The following is an 18,809-nucleotide window of genomic DNA, read 5'->3' on the forward strand; positions in this document are numbered from 1 at the left end:
CATAAACAATTCTTTTACTAATTGCTTGCGAATATATACTACTTAGGAGGCTTCGAATTTATTTAACCACCCTACTCCCTCCAAAAGTGAACTTCAATTATCTACCAACCAATTAAAAGAAAACTTTTTTTGATGGAAAATAAAATTTAAATAAAACTAAATATCATATTCAACACATTAATGGATTAACGGCTCCAAGGTTAGAAAATACATCAGATAGAACAAGCTCAACGGAGTTGTAAAGGAGATTAGAAAGCTTCAGAAAAATAGTGGCCAATAAAAATCACTCTCCTCATCAATCCCATTGTCTCATGCGAATTGATTTAATTCTCTTTCATGCCGACTTAGTTTTTTTTGGATTACCCCGCATTTCACACACAAGATACTCTAGGTTGAATGTATAAAAAAAAATGCATTTCCAAAAACCAAATCCACATAAATTCCTCCAAGCATCCTTGCATGGATGGATCATCAGATACATCTTATATTTCAATATCCATCTCTTCCATCCTAATACATCCAAATGCCCAAAGCTTTAGCAACTTAACGAATTAATTTGCCCTAATATCACCTTGCAAAAGCTATAAAGATTTTCCTCATAAGATTTCTGTGCGTTCATGCTTTGCTAAACAAAAATTGCATGAAAATCTCAACATGCTCAGGGGCCACCAGCAACAAATGCAAAAAGAGCACCAAAACTTCTCAATCTTGAGCAGGGGCACCATTTGATGTTGCATCCATTGGTTCAGTTTCGGCTGTGTCATCCCGAGCTCCGCCTTTCTTCCCTGCAAAGTGACACAAAAACAGTGAAGACAAGTCGGCAGTTGGCACCGCTGTGCTTCTCCATGTTCTTCATTAAATTGAAGTTCCCGCCAGGGACAACACTGAAGACAGGTGAGGCACAGAATTTTCCCTGGGTTGGCTGAATAGGTTAAATATTCAACTTGTCTAGTTTATCATATGTCACTACAGAAAATCCATAACTCCATCTATTTGGCGTCTGCATAACTTTTAGTGAGATGGCATAGAGCAATAAAGGCCATACACTGTAACTGCTAAATTATTCCTGGAATTCTAAATCAACTGTTTGCATAGCAATACAGAGAAACTTGTGAGGACCATGCATGGTCAAAAGGATAATATGCACTTGGAATACCTTTCTTCTTCTTTCCTCCACCCTTCTTTTTTGTCTTTGTTCCCAAAGATAGCCATGCCTTAATTTCAGGATCATTATCAATGGTTTTTGTAGGCTGCAACTGTTGCAATGGATGGGAGGTAATCCTGTCCGACCCATTTGGCATTAGCAACACAGTGAACTTAATGTGAGCAACAAGATCGCCTGAAATACAGCAAGGTAATTGGTCAACCCACTGGATGGAGACGATCTGCAAGCAGGTAATGTTCTGCAGGTATTTGCAATATGCCATAGGTGTTAACCCAGATAACAAATAGTAGTAGTTTACAGGACACTCGGAGTAGCTAAAGTTAAAAATTTTGTTTCATTATTCAGTAAATCCAGTACATTTGCTTACTGCAACAGAAAATGGAAAACAATGAAAAAATTATGCACAGATGCAACATTTCTTGAGCAAATAGTTTCTCACCGGGCTTCTCATGCAAAACAGGGTATGGTTGCAAAAGCTCATGATTTACACATTCTACTAGACCAAGCCGAGCTCGTTTCTCTTCCAAAGCCCTGATAAATGCACCCAAACAACCCCCAACCCACAAAAACAAGGAAAAAGGAATTATGATAAATAGAACCCAGGTTAAGTTTAACATAATGAATGGATGATATAATGTACCTTGCAGTAAATGGCATGATTGGAAATTTCTGGTTTATTTCACTAAAGATGAATCTTGATGACTTCATTTTCAGGTGATAGTTTTTGTCCACAGCTCTCTTATAGATAGTGGTTTGCTTCTCGTCTAAGAGTTTAGGCTGCAAAGTGAGGGCATTATCAGCTGCATCCATGATTTGGATAATAACCAGAGGATGGTACAAACACAGGAGAGAATTACTGTAGAATTCAATTAGATTTCTGGAACTTCAATGAGTCAGGTTGGAAGAACTTCTTACCTTGCCTTCACCTGTGCTGGTGACTATATCGACTGCATATACTTCGTTTTCCTCAAATTCTGCTTCATCAACTCTAGCCTCAGAGTTGCTTACACTAAGCACGACTTTGTTACCATCAATCACGAACTGTTTTAGCTGATGACTAAGAACCCCTTCAACAATTTTGCAATCATAGGTAGCGGCTACCTTCTGAATAGCTTCTGTGACATCCTTATTCTGTCACGAGAATAATCATGGAACAAATGAATTAGTAGGCTAGTGGAAGGATTGCATGAGAACAAGAAGATCTGCAAGAAAGTGGAGAAAAAGATTTAAATATCTGTTTAGGATAAGTGCTCATATTCATAGAAAATTGGACAAACAACATTAGAACAACAATATTAAAAAAAAATCACAAGTCCCGATATGCTGTTTTAGTGTTCCATTCAAGTGCCCAACTGTACAAGCAGTATTGAGTTTAAAGAAAACAAACAAGAACAGATGATACAAAAAAAAAACTTAGAAATAGGGTAGTAGACCATCTCCAGAAGACCAGAAAAAGTAAGTTGATAACACAAAAAATCAGGGTTAAGTTGCCAAGGCACCTGTTTTTTTTGTGCAAATTACTAATAAACAGTCTCTACAGCTGTACTGGTTATGGTTTGGTAGAATCTTATTTAGCAGAAACCAAGGTTGAAAATTACAGATTCATAGGGTCTAATATAGATTTAGAAATAGGATGCAATCTACAAATCATAAAAAATCAATGCCAAATACATAAACCATACATCAGGAGTTAGGCTGAACAACTGTGATCGCGCAGTATTATATTAAATGTTGGCTACAGAATGATATATAGAATTTCAAAGACAAATGTAAAAGCAAATTCCATCCACATATGCAAGTAGCCAATGATGATGTAGGCAACCGCGAAAAGAGGAAACCAACTAAAGAATGGTCTGTCTTGATAAAGTTGCCTCATTTTATAGAATCGGCTTGAAATTGCAATAAATCAGTTGCTATCAAGCCTCATTTACTAACATGGATAATAGCTAGAAAAAGATACCATGGAACCAGAGGATCAAAGTACTGGCATCAGTACCCACACCAGTACCTTACAGATATGCTATGATACATAGCAACAATATACATTTCATGGTAATCAAGGTTAAAAAATTACAAAGAACTGATAGGGTCTACATAGATTTAGAAATAGGATGCAATCTACAAATCATAAAATCGATGCCAAATATAAAACTATCAGGAGTTAGACTTAACAACTGTGATTGAATTGTGTTAAATTAAATGTTGGCTACAGAATGATGTTTGGAATTTCAAAAACAAATGGAAAAGCAAATTCTTTTCCACGTATACAAGTAGCCAATGAAGATGTAGGCAACTGCGAAAAGAGGAAACCAATAAGTAAATGGTCCGTCTTGATAAAGTTGCCTAATTTTTTAGAAACAGACTGAAATCATAATAAATCTGTCGCTATCAAGCCTCATTTAATAACATGGATAATAGCTCAAAGAAAATATTGTGGATATGGTATGATACATACTGACAGAATACATTTCATGGTGCCAGCACAACAAAATAAATGAATTACCATGTGTTTGTACAGTACAAGTACGGGAAGTATATCGGTGCAGTACATCACATAGAATCCGGAACTTAAATCCTTGATGGAACTAAAGAGCCATAGGCGTATGTTTCTATACTTACTTGAACCTTGTGCATCTTAATATTATGAAAACCATCATCTTAAATAATCAACATTTAGTAAGAAAAATTTTTAGATCTTTGTTTCTATGTTCAATTGAAATTAGTGCTTCAAGTCTAGAAACAAAGAACCATGTGGAATAGTTGAACTCTGGCAACAACAAAGGCAAACAGGGAAAAAAATATCACCACGAAAGTTAAAAGATGCACAAAATTACCAAACTGCCTATTCACTAATGCTAATTGTCATGCACCACTCATAGGATATTGCATGGGTATAGTGGGCATCTAAATTATGGAGTCAAACAGAATGAGGGTTGCATGGCAAATGATGACCATTCCACATGAAGTCCGCAAAAACAAAACTAACAGACACCTCATGCTTCAGTGGGTCATACAAATTGCTTCTAGAAGATAAAATTACAGTAGTAACAAAATATGGAGTGCTTGGTGTAATATAAATAATTAAAAATAGAAGCTGGAGATATCAACTAAAATTTTCATGCCGCTATAATCACAAACAAACAAAATGCAAGGTTCAAGCACATTAATGAAAATTATTAGCACTAAAATTTTCAAGATGCCATAAACACAAACAAACAAAATGTGGGGTTCACTACCATAAGTAATGAATCAAAGAGAGAAAACATGTGCTTCCAATTGAACATGTCTAGATTAGTTTCTTCTGCCGAAACACCTGAAACATAGGTTGGATTTTATACTATTATCGCCAAGGTCCATAGGACCAAGACCCATGCCGATAGGCCACCAGTACGGTATGATATTGTACCGTTCTGTTTTGGCATGTACAGATGAAGGAATGTCGGAGAGGGTGAAGGAGAGAGAGGGGAGAGGGAGGAAGGGGGAGACAGATGCTGGGAGAGGGAGAAAGGGGGCTTGGAAGCCCTCCTCTCCTTTGCTCGGGCCGCTGAGTGGAGCCCCTGCTTCATTTGAAACACAAGCTTGGGGTGAACAGAGAGAGAGAGGGGGGAGGGAAGGAGGAAGAGAAAGGGAGAGGGAGGCGGAGCATGAAAGATGCTAGGAGTGGGTGAGAGAGGAGGCTCAAAAGCCCTCCTCTCGTCGTCCACTCGTCTGCAAGGGGTGTTGGACAAAGCCCTTATTTCGAATTGGACAGTTCGGGACGGTACAGCAATCCTCTATTATCACATTAATTATGGTTGTCAACACCGTTGGAGGTGTACAATTTAAGCATTAAAGGGAAAGGAGAATGTGTCATGTAGCATGCAGACCATTGTGACTTTAGGATATCTATGGAATGATTGAACATTCATAACCATGTCACAAAATGTCAAGAAATTTTACTACCTCCAAGGACAAAATATCAGAAACCGGAAGCAAAATGAATAAAACTCAAATTTAATATCATAAGCCAAATAATACTCGTTGCAACCCTTGACAGAGGATAGTCATTTTCACTGGAATGCAATTTGCAAATGGTTCTTATTTAGTAATAACCAATAAAAGATAAGCATATGAAAATACTTAGAAAATCAAAGAAACCATGACATGCATACCATATGCATGTCACAATAGCAACAAATAATAAGTCGTCATCCAATGATACTTGTTCCACTCAATGAAACACTACAGGGGGGGAATCTATAAAGCAAGCTACAATTGGATGCTGGATAAAACAAGCTCCTTGCAACTTACACTGACAAGTACTGGTGATTTTTCCTTTTTCCTCTTTTTTTATTGTCAAGAAACTTTGTTTTCAAACTACCAAAAAAAGTTACAGAAAGCAGCAAAAAGAAAGCTTGAATCCCATGAAGAGAAGCAAAAAAGGTAAACAGCAACCATTCCTTAAGAAACTAATGGAGTAAAATCTATAGCCAAAGAGAAGGAAAAATAAACTTGAGGCACAAAAAAAACAAGCCAAATTAAAGTCTAATAAAAATTTAAAGTATGCATTCATAATGCAGTCTAAGTGAAAGAATGTTTTACAAATGCAAAACAATAATTTACATTCCGAATCATTGAATGGAAAAAGTTCAATACAAAGTCAAAGCAAAATTCATAAATATTCACATTAAATAAAGATAGAAGGAATGCCCTATCAGAGTAACTATGACAAAAGCATCCTTGGATGTAACTCCATAGCTTTCAAAAATTATTCCTCATTTAGGGACTAATTTCGATAAAAGGACAAGGTGGAACATTACAATCAAAACAGTGCTAGCCGATATTTTAGCAAAAAGAAAAATATATGTCAGCAACCAAAACCACATTGTGCTGAAAATCCAGAATGGGTGGCCAGTGGAATATAGTTTAACCAGCACCATCTGCCAGGGAGATATAAATTTATATTAAATCTATACAAATCAAGTCATACATACCATTGACTCCATCAAAATTACCTCCAAGGTAGGGGTGAAAGTGGATCGGATAATGGATCCATTTTCTTATTTAAATCTATCCGGATATGGATAGAAATTTGAGCATCCGACATATCCATATCCATATCTGTCAAAGAAAAATGGATATGAATATGAACAGACAACTATCTGATCCATATCCAAATAGATGATTCTACTTACAACCCTATTTAATTTTATATAGCACTCATAAACTTTTACAGAAAATGAATAATCATATTAACATGCTATTAACTTAATATATTATCCACTTAATAATATTTTCGATTCCATGATCATAAAATTTAATTATTTGAATTATATCCTAATTTATATCCATGCCCTCAATATCTAATCTGTATCCATATCCATATCTGTTTAAAACAAATATAGATATGAATTTTTGTACCTGACTAACATCTATATCCATATCAATATTCGTCAAACAAAACAAATATAGATATAGATATACTAGTATTAGAACCGATACAATTTCAGCCCTACTCTAAGGTGATGTTCTTTTGGAGTGAAGAGAAATGAGGCATCCACAAATCAAAAATCTAATGCGAGCATAAACTCGATGCACATCAACTACTAAAAAGTCATCAACTCTACTATAACCTATTTCACAAGACCCTTGTGCATGTTAGTCAAGCGTTGTTCCATTAATCAAGGGCCACCTCCTCTCTAAAATACATAGCAAGAAATAGCTTAAGGTGGCATAACAGAGAAGCATATCCTAATAACTTGAAAGGGAAATCAGCAGGCTTTCATATAGCACCCTGATGGGAGAATGCATTTTCTATTTATATTTGTTTCTTAACAACTGCCTCAAAATTATGGAGAGATAGTCATAATGCATGCCAATTAATGAACAAGAGGAGTATAGTTATAAATGCTAAGTATACGACTATGAAAGAGAGGACCCATGATTTTGTCTGAAGTTTGCCTCCTCATTAACCAGCAATCAAAGCATCACATTCATTTGTGTGCCAATGCTAGTGTCCACCATAACAATGTAATTACATATTGAGATCTATAATAATTGCATAATATCTAAATTATCTAAAGCGGAATTGGGTGCATGAAAGTTCCGAGTGCAAGTCCAGAGAAGCAGGGTTTTCTTTTTCTTTTTAAGAAAAAATGGAAGGTGTTTAAGAAGCAGATGCAAGCAGGTTGCTGGAGAGAAGCAAGCACAGAACCTAGGTAGAAGTTTCCTACGACTAAGCTCAGTACACAGCTACCCACCCATGACACATGTTACACCAACTTATATCCATACAAAACAGATGTCATCCTAAATATTCTGTGCCTTTCAATGTAGCTACAACAATCCAATTTTTTCCAACTTAATATGCATTAGCAAAAAACTGAAAAAACATTCCAATTCCAGTAAAAGAAAAGGATACCTTTTTTCCAGGCCTCACAAGCCTCAATGCTACTTCCGCTGCAGTGTTAGAAGCTGCAATTACATCTGCAGCCCTTCCCGTCACCGGCCCTTCCTGGAGGACATGAGTGTGCGCCACTACTGCAATAAACCCATCTATATGGCATCCAATATCACTGCAACACAAAGAAAAAGCAGAGATGACTCAATATGCTTCTCATTAAGTTGTTCAAATAAGTACAACTATCATGATTAATTCATACATTTTCACAATGTCATTCTCCTCCAAAACCGTCTCATCTCCTGCCAGGGGTGAGAAATGGCACACGGTGTTATTCACAGAGATGCATGTTGGGAACGCCACACCCCTCTCTATCTTCTTCTTCACATTTTTGTACATGTTTCCCGCTTGCCTAATGCCACCATCGACAACCCAACCTTCTTATAAATTTATCAACTCTACTTTGTAAACAACAAAATGACAGTAAATAGATGTTTTAGAAAAAAATAACCAGTAGATAATAGAGAATTACTCTCGGATAAAGGCATCGCCTTTCTCACAAATATCTACGATCTTCGCCTTGGGCTTGCACTCGGACAGAACCAGCTGGAGAGCCTCTGTTTCCACACCAAAAAATCATAATTTTCGTAAAACTTTAGATAACAAAGACCCCAATAATCATCCGAAACTAAAAATAAAAATAAAAAAGAGAATACTAGGGTATCGATCACGAATCGAACGGGAAGCAAAGAGGGAACGATATGAGATCCTTACTGTTGACGATCTCTGCCGCGCTCTTGTACTTGGTGACAACGTCACTGGACGTGAGATCGAGCTCCTCCTCCTTCGCTTCGTCGTCCGACATCTCTCTAAACCCAAAACCCCTAAAATTTCAAAAATCGACAAAAAATAAAAATTCTTGATACAGAGGAGAATCAGCGGAAGATAAAGAACAGATCATTACCGGAGAAATCGAATGGACAAATTTATTTTCTAAATTAGGGTTTGGTGAGAAAGAGGAGAGAAACCAAACCGCCCCCTCAAGGTCTGAGGTTACGTCAAGGGGCTATCAGGGGTGAGAGAGAGAGGATTAGGGCTTTACGAAACCCGGTCGGGGGGAGGTGGCGCCGTAAGCGATGGAGAGCGCTTTTAGGGCATCACCCACCGTTCATCCTAATTTATAGGTCTGCGCACGTGCAATGCACGTGCTACATCGGGCAAATGCATTTTGTGATGAAATTTCCTTTTTCTTTTTAAATTTTTCCTAAGCCTTGAGCACGTTTTCCATAAAGGGATTACCCAAAAATATAGTAGGTTTTTTTTTTATTTTTTTGGTACATCGGCAATTTACACTAGTCTTGCATAAGCATTACCATTAGAATCAAGAGATAAATACTCTAAAGAGGTAGAGAAACAAATACAAAGTTAAACTCCACTTTTATAATTGACAAATTTATTAGAAATACATAGTAAACTAGTACTGCAGTGTTGTCGTAACTATTGCACAAACAGGTGAGTGAGGGTGACGATTAATTATGATCATTCTCCTAAATGATTAGCTCAACGAAGCACACCTTCAAATACAAATTGGTATTGAAATATCATAATCTTATAGACAAGTATCACAAATTTGCTGGTTTTACTAAATTAACTATCTTATGTTGGAATTTTCAAGGAAATCACAAAACAAAAATGCTTGTCATGCTAAAAAAATGGAGAAACTTGGAAGCTTCTAACTTCATCAATTATAAAAGTTATAAATAACAAAACTTGGCAATGCTTTGACGGACACCATGCTGGATCAAAAAGAATAATAAGAAGACTACAAAGCTCTGGAATAAACATAACAAATGACAACATTTAGTTAGGATATCTTGAGAGGGCTAGTTAACTACTATCTGATCAATATTACGTCCTCATCATATGTGAAGAACCCAGTTGACTCAACGCAGTGAGCCATGTCTACCCAGGCTTCCGAGTGTGGAAAGCAGGCTGTGTCGAAGGTCGACAGACTGGCAGGAAATCGCATGTGAGAGAGGGAAGAGAAGACTGGAATCGTTGATTCCGCGCGCGTTCTTCTTTTCCAACGAGATTTCTCGTTGTCGATTGCGAGAAAACTAGATTGATCAGGTGGCCTCCTCCCCCCAGTTTCTTCTCCTTTATCGGTTGCCATGGCCACACGACCTTCTCCTCCATCTTCCTCTCTCTTCTCCTATTCTTCCATCTTTATCTTTCTCCGTGCATCTTCCTTTCTCTGCTTCGAGCTCGTCGTGGCCCATCTCTGTCTGATTCATGGTTGGAGTGCATCGTTGGAGTAAGGCAATAGCCCCGACCTCCTCCCACATGCTCCTCTCTGTTGTTCTTCTCTTTGCCAGCACTGCCACCTCCATTGGTGGCCGTTTCCCCACCGTCGGGCTCCTGCAACCGGCGCCCTCGCTGTGCCCAACCCTACTGGGCCATCGTGCCCTTCCCCCTCTTCCCCCATTCTAGTGAGGGTGCTCCCCTATTTTGCCGAAGAAAAAAAAAAAGTAAGGAGAGAGAGAGAGAGAGAGAAGGAGGGGGAAAAAAAAGAAACAAATTGGAGAGATCCCATCCTGGTTGAATCTCTCTCCATCTAGCCGCCTGTACGTCTCACTTGAGGATCTTATTTTTCTCTGTGTACCTACCGGGTGGATCCGTAACAGGATCCGAGACCAGTGTCGTGGCGACCGCTTGGGCCGGCCTTTTCTGCCTCTTTTCTCCGGTCAAGATACAACGTCAGATCAAGTCCATTTCGATCCCATAGAGCTTTTTATTTTGCATTTAAATTTTTAAATAATTCAATGCAAATTAATTTATCTTTTTAAATGATTTTGAAAAGTGCAGCAGATTTGCTAATGATCTTTAGGCAACCAGAAGCAAGTAACCTTAAGACAAGCCTTACTGTTGTTGATGTACCGATCAACTTCAAAAATGAAGATATAGATTATGTTTGATATGACTGTCTCCATATTTTTTTAAAAATTTAGAATCATGATTGTAAATGATTTATGTATAAATTATGGACTTTAAATTATGAAAAATTACATTTTTATTTAATAATGAAAAAACTTTGGACCATTTTTATTATTGTATTTTATGAGATAAAATTTCATACGGTGTTTTTTTATAAGCTTTGTGTTATTGCGGGCGATACCGTACAGTAGCACCAACACATCATATTCCAAATTTAGGGCGTGACAGCATGACCTATTAGTAGAGACAAAGCTGGAGTTGATAATTGGCTGAGTGGGGTGTGGACGTGTGATCTGCGGCAATACTCGTTGGTAAATGATATAGTTGAGATCCAAGGAAGTTGAAGGATGAAAGATGATCCGCTCTAGGTGGTCTATTTAATGTTTGATAGCTGAATGAAATGCTATTCTAACTATGTTCTGTTCTTGTGTGGTTTCAATAATTCAATCTTAGGAAGTTTTCTTTTTATACTCTTGTACATAATCTCTCTTGTATTGTACGTTGTGATTCTGCAGTGTGCTCTATGAGATTTATCCAGAGAATCTTCCTCCCCAGGTGGTGCAAGGGCTCAATGTGTTTGCTGAAGATGCTATTGTTTTTGCAGCTGACACATGGCATAGTGTATAGGTCTTTTTCTCATTCTATATTTACTTCTGATCGTGAGAATTACGTGAGGATGGAAATAATTTATTGCTGACGCTGCATCATTGTAGAGACTTCTACATAGTTAGCGGCACATTCCTAGTTCTTGCACTTAGCATAAATCCATTTTAAATGATGAGAGTAATGCAGTGCCCATGCATTTGGGGCCTAAGACGAAATCACTTAAAGAGACCTTTTTTTTTGAAAAATGATGAAAAACATTTAATAAGTGCAAGGGAGCAAGGATCTGGACAAATTTCACCAGAGTTTATTAGCTTAAATTCAAGATTATAAAAAAATGAAGAACCAAAGAAAAACTTAAGAAATAAATTAGCTTAAGAAAAAACCAAATATTTTCTATCAAAGCAATAAATTCAAGATTAGAATACCTTCACATGTATAAAACTTGAAAAAGTGTTGACCCAGAGAGGCCCATACAACATGATAAAATGCTTACCGCTTTACCTTGTCATTATAGTAAAGATCACAAAGTAAGTTAACCAAACTGGCTTCGCTAATTCCATTGTTTGAATGCTCGGCATATAATTAGCTTGGCTCTGCAAAATAAATCCAAGTCCATAATTAAGTTATATTTGGTGCTTGAACGTAATGCTTTCATAATTATTATGTCAAAAGTTGCAACAGAATATACCTGTTATAATATATCTATTATGAGCATTATATATCTAATAATCATATACCTGCATTGGGATATAATATATCGTACATATCAACTGCTTGACAAAACAATAATAGATAATTGATAGTGACTAAGAAAAGTAAGAAAGCTATCATTGAAAAAATTTACTTAATCAGTTAATTGTAGAGATATTCTTAAATAAACTAAGCATATACTCCTTGTTACATGATCTGTTCCTCTTGGGTTATTCCATATATGATGGATTTAATGCCTCAAATGTTAAGAGAGAAAAGAAGGCAGTTCACTTTGACCTTTTTATTTTGGTGGAGTTTAAACATTTTATCAGATCATGCATGAAAAGAGAAAAGTCCAGCTAAATAAAATGTTCAAAATAAATGGCTACAATCGGTATCCAGCAGTACAGTCTTGCCTTGCCATTTCCAAAACCAATCGAGCCTCACAATAAAAAAAGAAGCAACTTAAAATTGTCACAAAGCCTGATCAGCTCCTCAGCTAGTGGCATTAGAAGGGCAGTGCCTGAGAAATCTGCTAACGGAACAGGACTGTACAGCAACATACATCTAAAAGATAGCGTTAGATATTTTTCCAGTTGTCTTATATGTCATCATTGGTCATAAAAATGAAGGAAGAGAATAGACAGTAGGGGAGGAAAGAGGAATCTCTACAGGAGCAAAACCTTTGCTATTGAAGTTAAAAAAAAGAACCAGAAAAGATGAGTGAAAAAAATTGAAAATATGTGGCCACAAGGGAGTAGATTCAAAACCTTTAAAAATGTAATAAACCCTTATCCCAGCATACGATCCCCAATCTTGAACAACCAAAATAGAAGATTTGAAATTTGGGTTCTCACAACCTGAGCAACCATCAATGCAAGATCCCCACCCCAATCTTCCAAAGGTCTCCAAATTATATGACTTGTGGGGGAGACAAAGAACAAATAATCTGAAGAAATTAATTATAGTAAAGACATTAGAGAAACCATGAAAAAGCTGAATCTTTGAAGGGAAACAAAAAGGAATTTCAAAGCAAAGAAGGGGAGAAAGAGGCTCAGATTCACCACTTAATCCAGCATTGAGTTAGCATTCAAGTCTCTGAAACTACAAGCCTAAGCGGCTGCATAAGTTGCCTGTAGAATGGTAGCAGCAGAACTTCCAAGATTGCCTTAGCCATTTCTACTTCGCAATGCAGCAAGACCCTTGCCTAGGAATCATCACAGCCCTCTTCATATAAAACTAAAACAGGTGCCGCTTGCCCAATCTGGGGAACAAAAAATGAAGAAGAAAAGAAAAGAAAGAAAGAGAAAAAGATGCTAAGGAGGAAGAAGAAGACCTAAGGCTCAGCGATGCGGTGGAATTCTTGAATGGATGAGACCGAAAGATCCCCCACTTTGTCTACTCGAGTGACCTCTCCATCCAACAATGGTTGTACACTGGTTGTCTGCAGAACAGCAAGCCTTCCGAAGTTGCCTCGCCCATCGGTCAAGAAGGAACACAGAGAGGAGAGATGAGATGGGGGTCAATTTCAAGAACAGCTTTAAGCTGCAGAAAGGCTATGTCTGGTTCAAGAATTAAGATGACAAGTGATAGGAATAAGACAAAGATAAGGTAAAAGAAGAAGATGAGAGAAGCAGCATTACGGTAACAAAAAAAACCTTCCTAGATGCCAAAAGCCTCATATTAAAAACAACCAAATGCTTTGAAGGCACCTTTGTTTCCACATATAACAATACTATCAGGCATACAATCCCTAATCTTGAACAACCAAAATAGAAGATTTGAAAATTTAGGTTCTCAATTTCCGAGCAACCATCAATGCAAGATCCCCACCCCAATCTTCCAAAGGTCTCCGTATTGTATGGATTCTTGGGGAGCCAAAGAAAAATTTATCTGAAGAAAACTAAATATAGAGAAGGATGTTGAAAAAAAAAAAACTTAAATGCGCACGCGGCCAAAATCTCGGGCCGCGTGCGCGTTTGAGAAAAGGTAACGCGCAGCGGGCGTTACGCATTTGAAAACGGACGCGTTTGAAAACGCGTCCGCAAATGACCAAACGGCCCCTGTAAAAATTCCTATTTAAACCCCTTGATTTCATCTCTTTGGAAGCACGAAAAATTTCAGAAAAATAGTGGAAAAATTCTGGAAAAATTCTTCTCCCTCTTAGCCACTTCCAAATTTTATTTTTACATTTTATTCAGTTTATTTAGTTCTTTTCATTCCGTTCTTTGCTGGATCTGCAAGTTCGATCGGGTTCGCTTTGACTTCTTCCGAGACGTGCCGAAGAAGAAGTTGTAGGGTCGTCGTATCTCCGAGAAGGATTGCCGGGTGACCCGTACGTGGGGGCAAATACTTCTTTGGGACAGCATCTACGCGCTTCGACCTGCCTTCAATCAGGCTACTTTCTTCTACTTTTATTTTTAATTTAATATTAGTAGATTTGTAGGATTTGAAATTCTATAATATAAATTTATTAAATGCATAGATTTATTTTGTGCTAGAATAGATTTATTTTGCATTAAAATAGAATTATTTGGATGCCGAATGATATGCATGTATATTATTCCCTTTAAGATTTTCCATTAATTGAATTAATAGAATTATTGTTTATTTATATGATATATTGCTAACAATCCAAAGAAGTATTTGCTTTTGTTAGTAATATATAATTAATTAAATTTTTTATTACAATTGTGGCATATTAGATTTTAATTGCAATAATTATTTTTGCTAGCACATCATTAATAATAAATTATTCTAAAGAGGTAATAATTTGGTTAACCTCCAAGAGGTTTATTATACCTCCATTTGGACTCCTCAAGGAGTAATTTCCAGATCCCATTCAAACGGAAAATTCGAAAATTGGTTGATACATAATAATTAATCTATTGAATTGACCTATTAGATCTCAATCAATTATTTTAATAAAGAAATAAATCTTTTAATTCATTGAATTGACTTATTAGATCTCAATCAATTATTCTAATAAAGAAATAAATCTTTTAATTCATTGAATTGACATCTTAATTACATAATTGATTTGCTACAAAATTAGTAATTAATTATTCTAATAAGAAAATAAATCAATTCTAATATATATAATTTATTGAATTGATAAATTAGATTTCAATTACAATAATTGTTTTGCTAGAATTAAATTTAGTAATCAATCGTTACTAATTCGGAAAGGTCAAACGAAAAATTCAAAAATTAGTTAATTCGTTTAAATTTGCATTTAGGTTATTTTAAATATTGAATTTGTGTGATTTCTAGTGATTATATCCACTAACTAATAGTGTCTAAGAAAAGCTTGTCAAAAAGGCATACGTGCCTAAGAAAGGCTGGTACTTAAGTGAGCCTAGTGCTCCACCACTGATCTGGAGCTGATCTGGCTATTAGTTTTTTGAATATATCAATTAGACATCCAAAGTTCAATATAAATATTAGTGCAACCTTTTGACATAGATTTTTTGCCTTCAATCAGGTTTCTGTCACTATTCTGTAACCCTGATCCTATGGCCTCAAACACTAGTGACCATCTTAGTGCCAAACCTGAAAAATTTGATGGCCATAACTTTAGGAGGTGGCAGAATCAAATGCGGTTCTGGCTCACCACATTAGGGTTAATCTCAGCCATAGGTGAAAGTACGACCGAAGTTGATAATGGGTCCAACCCAACTACCTCTTCCAACACTGAACATTCTGCCTCCACTAGCACACCCTCTAGGACACCTGATGAGATAGATTATCATTGTATCCATAGAATTCTAGGTGCTCTTTCTGAGAGGCTGTATGATATCTATTACACAGCCAAGAGTGCCAAAGAACTCTGGGACACCCTAGATAGCAAATATGGTCTTGATGATGCTGGGGTAAAGAGGTTCAAGGCCTCCGATTTCAATAAGTTTAGGATGGTGGACTCAAAGCCTATGAATAACCAAATTCATGAATTTGAAACCCTGATCCACCAGCTTAGGGCTAATGGAACCAATTTGGATGAATCATTCCAGGTAGCCTGTCTGATAGATAAACTACCTACTTCCTGGTCTGATTTTGCCAAGACCCTGAGCCATACCCAAGGAGTTTTCACCCTAACCCAAGTCTTAAACTCCATTAGGATTGAAGAGCAACATAGGCTCAGAAATAATACCTCTACTGGACCCAAAAATAATGCATATAATGTAGAAGCTCCTCCTAAGAAAAATCAGAACCGACCCTTCCGTAAGAATTTCAAGAAGAAACCCTACAACCCTAGAAACCCTAACCACCACTACAATGGGAAGCCTATTCAATCCCAGGAGCAGAAGAAGAAAAAAGAGGAAGGTGGTGCTCGTTTCTGTTATGTGTGTGGTCGGACCAACCATTTGTCTCCCCAGTGCTTCTATAAGAAAACTGCACCTCTTCAATCTAAGAAGAAGGGTCCACACACATCCAGTGCTCAAGTCAACATGGTGACTTCCGGCGCTGGCTCCTCTGAGACAGCTTTCAGGTCTGTTTCCTTCACTCCTGAAGTTAACATGACTTTACAAGCACTTGATTGGTGGATTGATACCGGAGCTGGTATTCATATTTGTTCGGATCGCTCCTGGTTTTCTTCTTACCAGATCTCAAGTGGAGGAGCTGTGATCATGGCAAACAGCTCGGAGGCGCGTGTGTTAGGAGTAGGACGTGTGGACTTAAAGCTTACATCTGGAAAAGTCCTGTCCCTGCACGGCGTCCAACATGTTCCAGTTGTTAGGAGAAATCTCATTAGTGGTTCCTTGCTTGTCCAGCAAGGCTTTCGTCTTGTTTTTGAGTCCAATAAGGTTGTAATTTCTCATGGTGTAATGTTTATTGGAAAAGGATTCCTTAGTGAAGGATTGTTCAAGTTGAATGTAATAGCTCCTTTAATAAATGAAAATCATTTGATTATGAATATAGAACCCCCTTCTATTTGGCATGGTAGATTAGGTCATGTAAATTATAATTCAATTAAGCAACTTATGAACCTAAATCTAATACCAAAAAGTGATCTTAAGAACCATGAGAAATGTTAAATTTGTGTAGAAGCTAAACTCCCTAGGAAGCCTTTTAAATCCGTTAATAGGGATTCAGATCTATTAGAGTTGATCCATAGTGATGTTTGTGACTCTGGTAGAACTTCTAGAGGAGGTAACAAATATTTTGTGACCTTCATAGATGATCTATCCAAATTCTGTTATATCTATCTAATTAAAACCAAGGATGAGGTGCTCAGCAAATTTAAAATATTTAAGATCGAAGCTGAGAACCAACAAGAAAAGAAAATTAAAATTCTGAGATCAGATCGGGGAGGTGAATATACATCCAATGATATAACTCAATTTTGTGAAGATCATGGAATCATTCATGAAGTGACTGCACCCTATTCTCCCCAATCAAATGGAGTAGCAGAAAGGAAGAATAGGACTTTAATGGATATGGTGAACTCCATGCTTATAAGCTCAGGAGTGCCAGAAAATTTGTGGGGGGAAGCTCTTGTTTCAGCCTGTTATATCCTTAATAGGATTCCCTCTAAAAATAATGATCTAACACCATATGAAGTTTGGAAACATAGAAAACCTAATCTTAGCTATTTGAAAGTGTGGGGGTGCTTGGCAAAAGTTAAAATACCTGATTTTAAGAGAAAGAAAATAGGGCCTAAAACAGTGGATGCCATATTCATAGGTTATGCAGCCAATAGTAATGCCAATAGATTTCTAGTGATAAATTCAGAAGAAAGTGATATTAGTAACAACACCATCATAGAAGCCAGAGATGCAACATATTTTGAAGGCACCTTTCCACTTAAGACTAGAGTAGATAGTGGTATAGCTAGTAGCTCTAGTAAAGTAAGGACAAGTGAAGTAGAAGTAGAAGCAGATCCTAGAAGGAGTAAGAGATCCAGGGTAGAGAAAACATTTGGAGATGACTTCTATACTTTTCTTATAGAGGACTCTCCAACTACCTTTGAGGACGCAATGAAATCCTTGGATTCACCTTTTTGGAGAGAAGCTGTGGATAATGAGATGCAGTCAATTATCCAAAATCATACTTGGGAATTGACTGATCTTCCTCCTGGTTGTAAAACTATAGGGTGCAAATGGATCTTTAAGAAGAAACTTAGGCCTGATGGCTCTGTAGATAAATTTAAGGCTAGATTAGTTGCCAAGGGCTTTACTCAGAGACCTGGGGTAGATTTCTTTGATGTTTATGCACCTGTAGCTAGGATTACTACTATTAGAGTCCTTATAGCATTAGCCTCCATTCATAAATTAGTGATTCATCAGATGGATGTTAAGACAGCTTTTCTAAATGGAGACTTAAATGAAGAAATTTATATGGACCAGCCAGAGGGATTTAAAATTCCAGGCCAAGAAAATAAAGTTTGCAGACTAGTCAGATCTCTTTATGGTCTTAAACAAGCACCCAAGCAATGGCACTTGAAATTTGATGAAACCATACTGACATTTGGATTTAAAATCAATAGTACAGACGAATGTGTATACCACAAGAGAGTTGGACACAAATTTGTGATCTTGTGCCTCTATGTAGATGATATACTGATCTTTGGGACAGATCTTCAGATAATTGATGAAGTAAAACAATTTTTAAGTCATAAGTTTGATATGAAAGACTTGGGACAAGCTGACTTAATTTTAAATACCAAAATAATTAGAAGTGCAAATGGAATTGAGTTATCCCAAAGTCATTATGTTGACAAGATACTCAACAAATTTAATTATTCGGATTGTCAGCCTGTCTCTACTCCCTTTGATCCCTCTACACATCTTAAGAAGAACTTAGGAACTCCTATCCTTCAAAGCCTATATGCTCAAATCATAGGCTCACTAGGATTCCTAACTAACTACACTAGGCCAGACATAGCATATGCTGTAAATAGACTTAGTAGATATACTGTTAATCCAAATAGAGATCATTGGACAGCATTAGAGAGAATTCTTAGGTATCTTAAGG

The 18,809-nt window shown here is 36.9% G+C and overlaps 1 protein-coding gene across 2 annotated transcripts; it reads right to left on the reverse strand.

Annotated features, from left to right (window-relative positions):
• Positions 1-392: 392 nt before the first annotated feature.
• Positions 393-8,731, reverse strand: LOC103718110 (ERBB-3 BINDING PROTEIN 1). 2 transcript variants are annotated; one of them, XM_008806782.4, is made up of 10 exons: positions 8,509-8,731; positions 8,319-8,428; positions 8,077-8,161; positions 7,807-7,956; positions 7,566-7,719; positions 2,081-2,296; positions 1,806-1,942; positions 1,605-1,696; positions 1,157-1,339; positions 393-785 (listed from the first exon to the last, which is right to left on the reverse strand). In XM_008806782.4, the coding sequence occupies exons 2-10, from the start codon at positions 8,407-8,409 to the stop codon at positions 703-705; spliced, it is 1,191 nt and encodes a 396-aa protein (XP_008805004.1). In that variant the 5' UTR covers positions 8,410-8,428; positions 8,509-8,731; the 3' UTR covers positions 393-702. The 2 variants fall into 2 exon arrangements, with proteins under 2 accessions (XP_008805004.1, XP_088567238.1); XM_088711112.1 differs by having other exon boundaries at positions 8,319-8,413; positions 8,509-8,704.
• Positions 8,732-18,809: the final 10,078 nt, after the last annotated feature.

The sequence above is a fragment of the Phoenix dactylifera genome, chromosome 14, assembly GCF_051530095.1.
Source record: "Phoenix dactylifera cultivar Ajwa chromosome 14, Ajwa_hap1_PhDact_Kaust_v1.1, whole genome shotgun sequence".
In the NCBI taxonomy this organism is placed as follows: Eukaryota; Viridiplantae; Streptophyta; class Magnoliopsida; order Arecales; family Arecaceae; genus Phoenix; species Phoenix dactylifera.

Coding starts and splice junctions, on each gene's coding strand:
- LOC103718110 (XM_008806782.4), bottom strand. CDS start 8,409: ATGTCGGACGACGAAGCGAAGGAGGAGGAGCTCGATCTCACGTCCAGT. Junction 7,957..8,076: donor GGCGATGCCTTTATCCGAGA/GTAATTCTCTAT, acceptor TGGTGGCATTAG/GCAAGCGGGAAACATGTACA. Junction 786..1,156: donor TGGAGGAAAGAAGAAGAAAG/GTATTCCAAGTG, acceptor GTCACTTTGCAG/GGAAGAAAGGCGGAGCTCGG.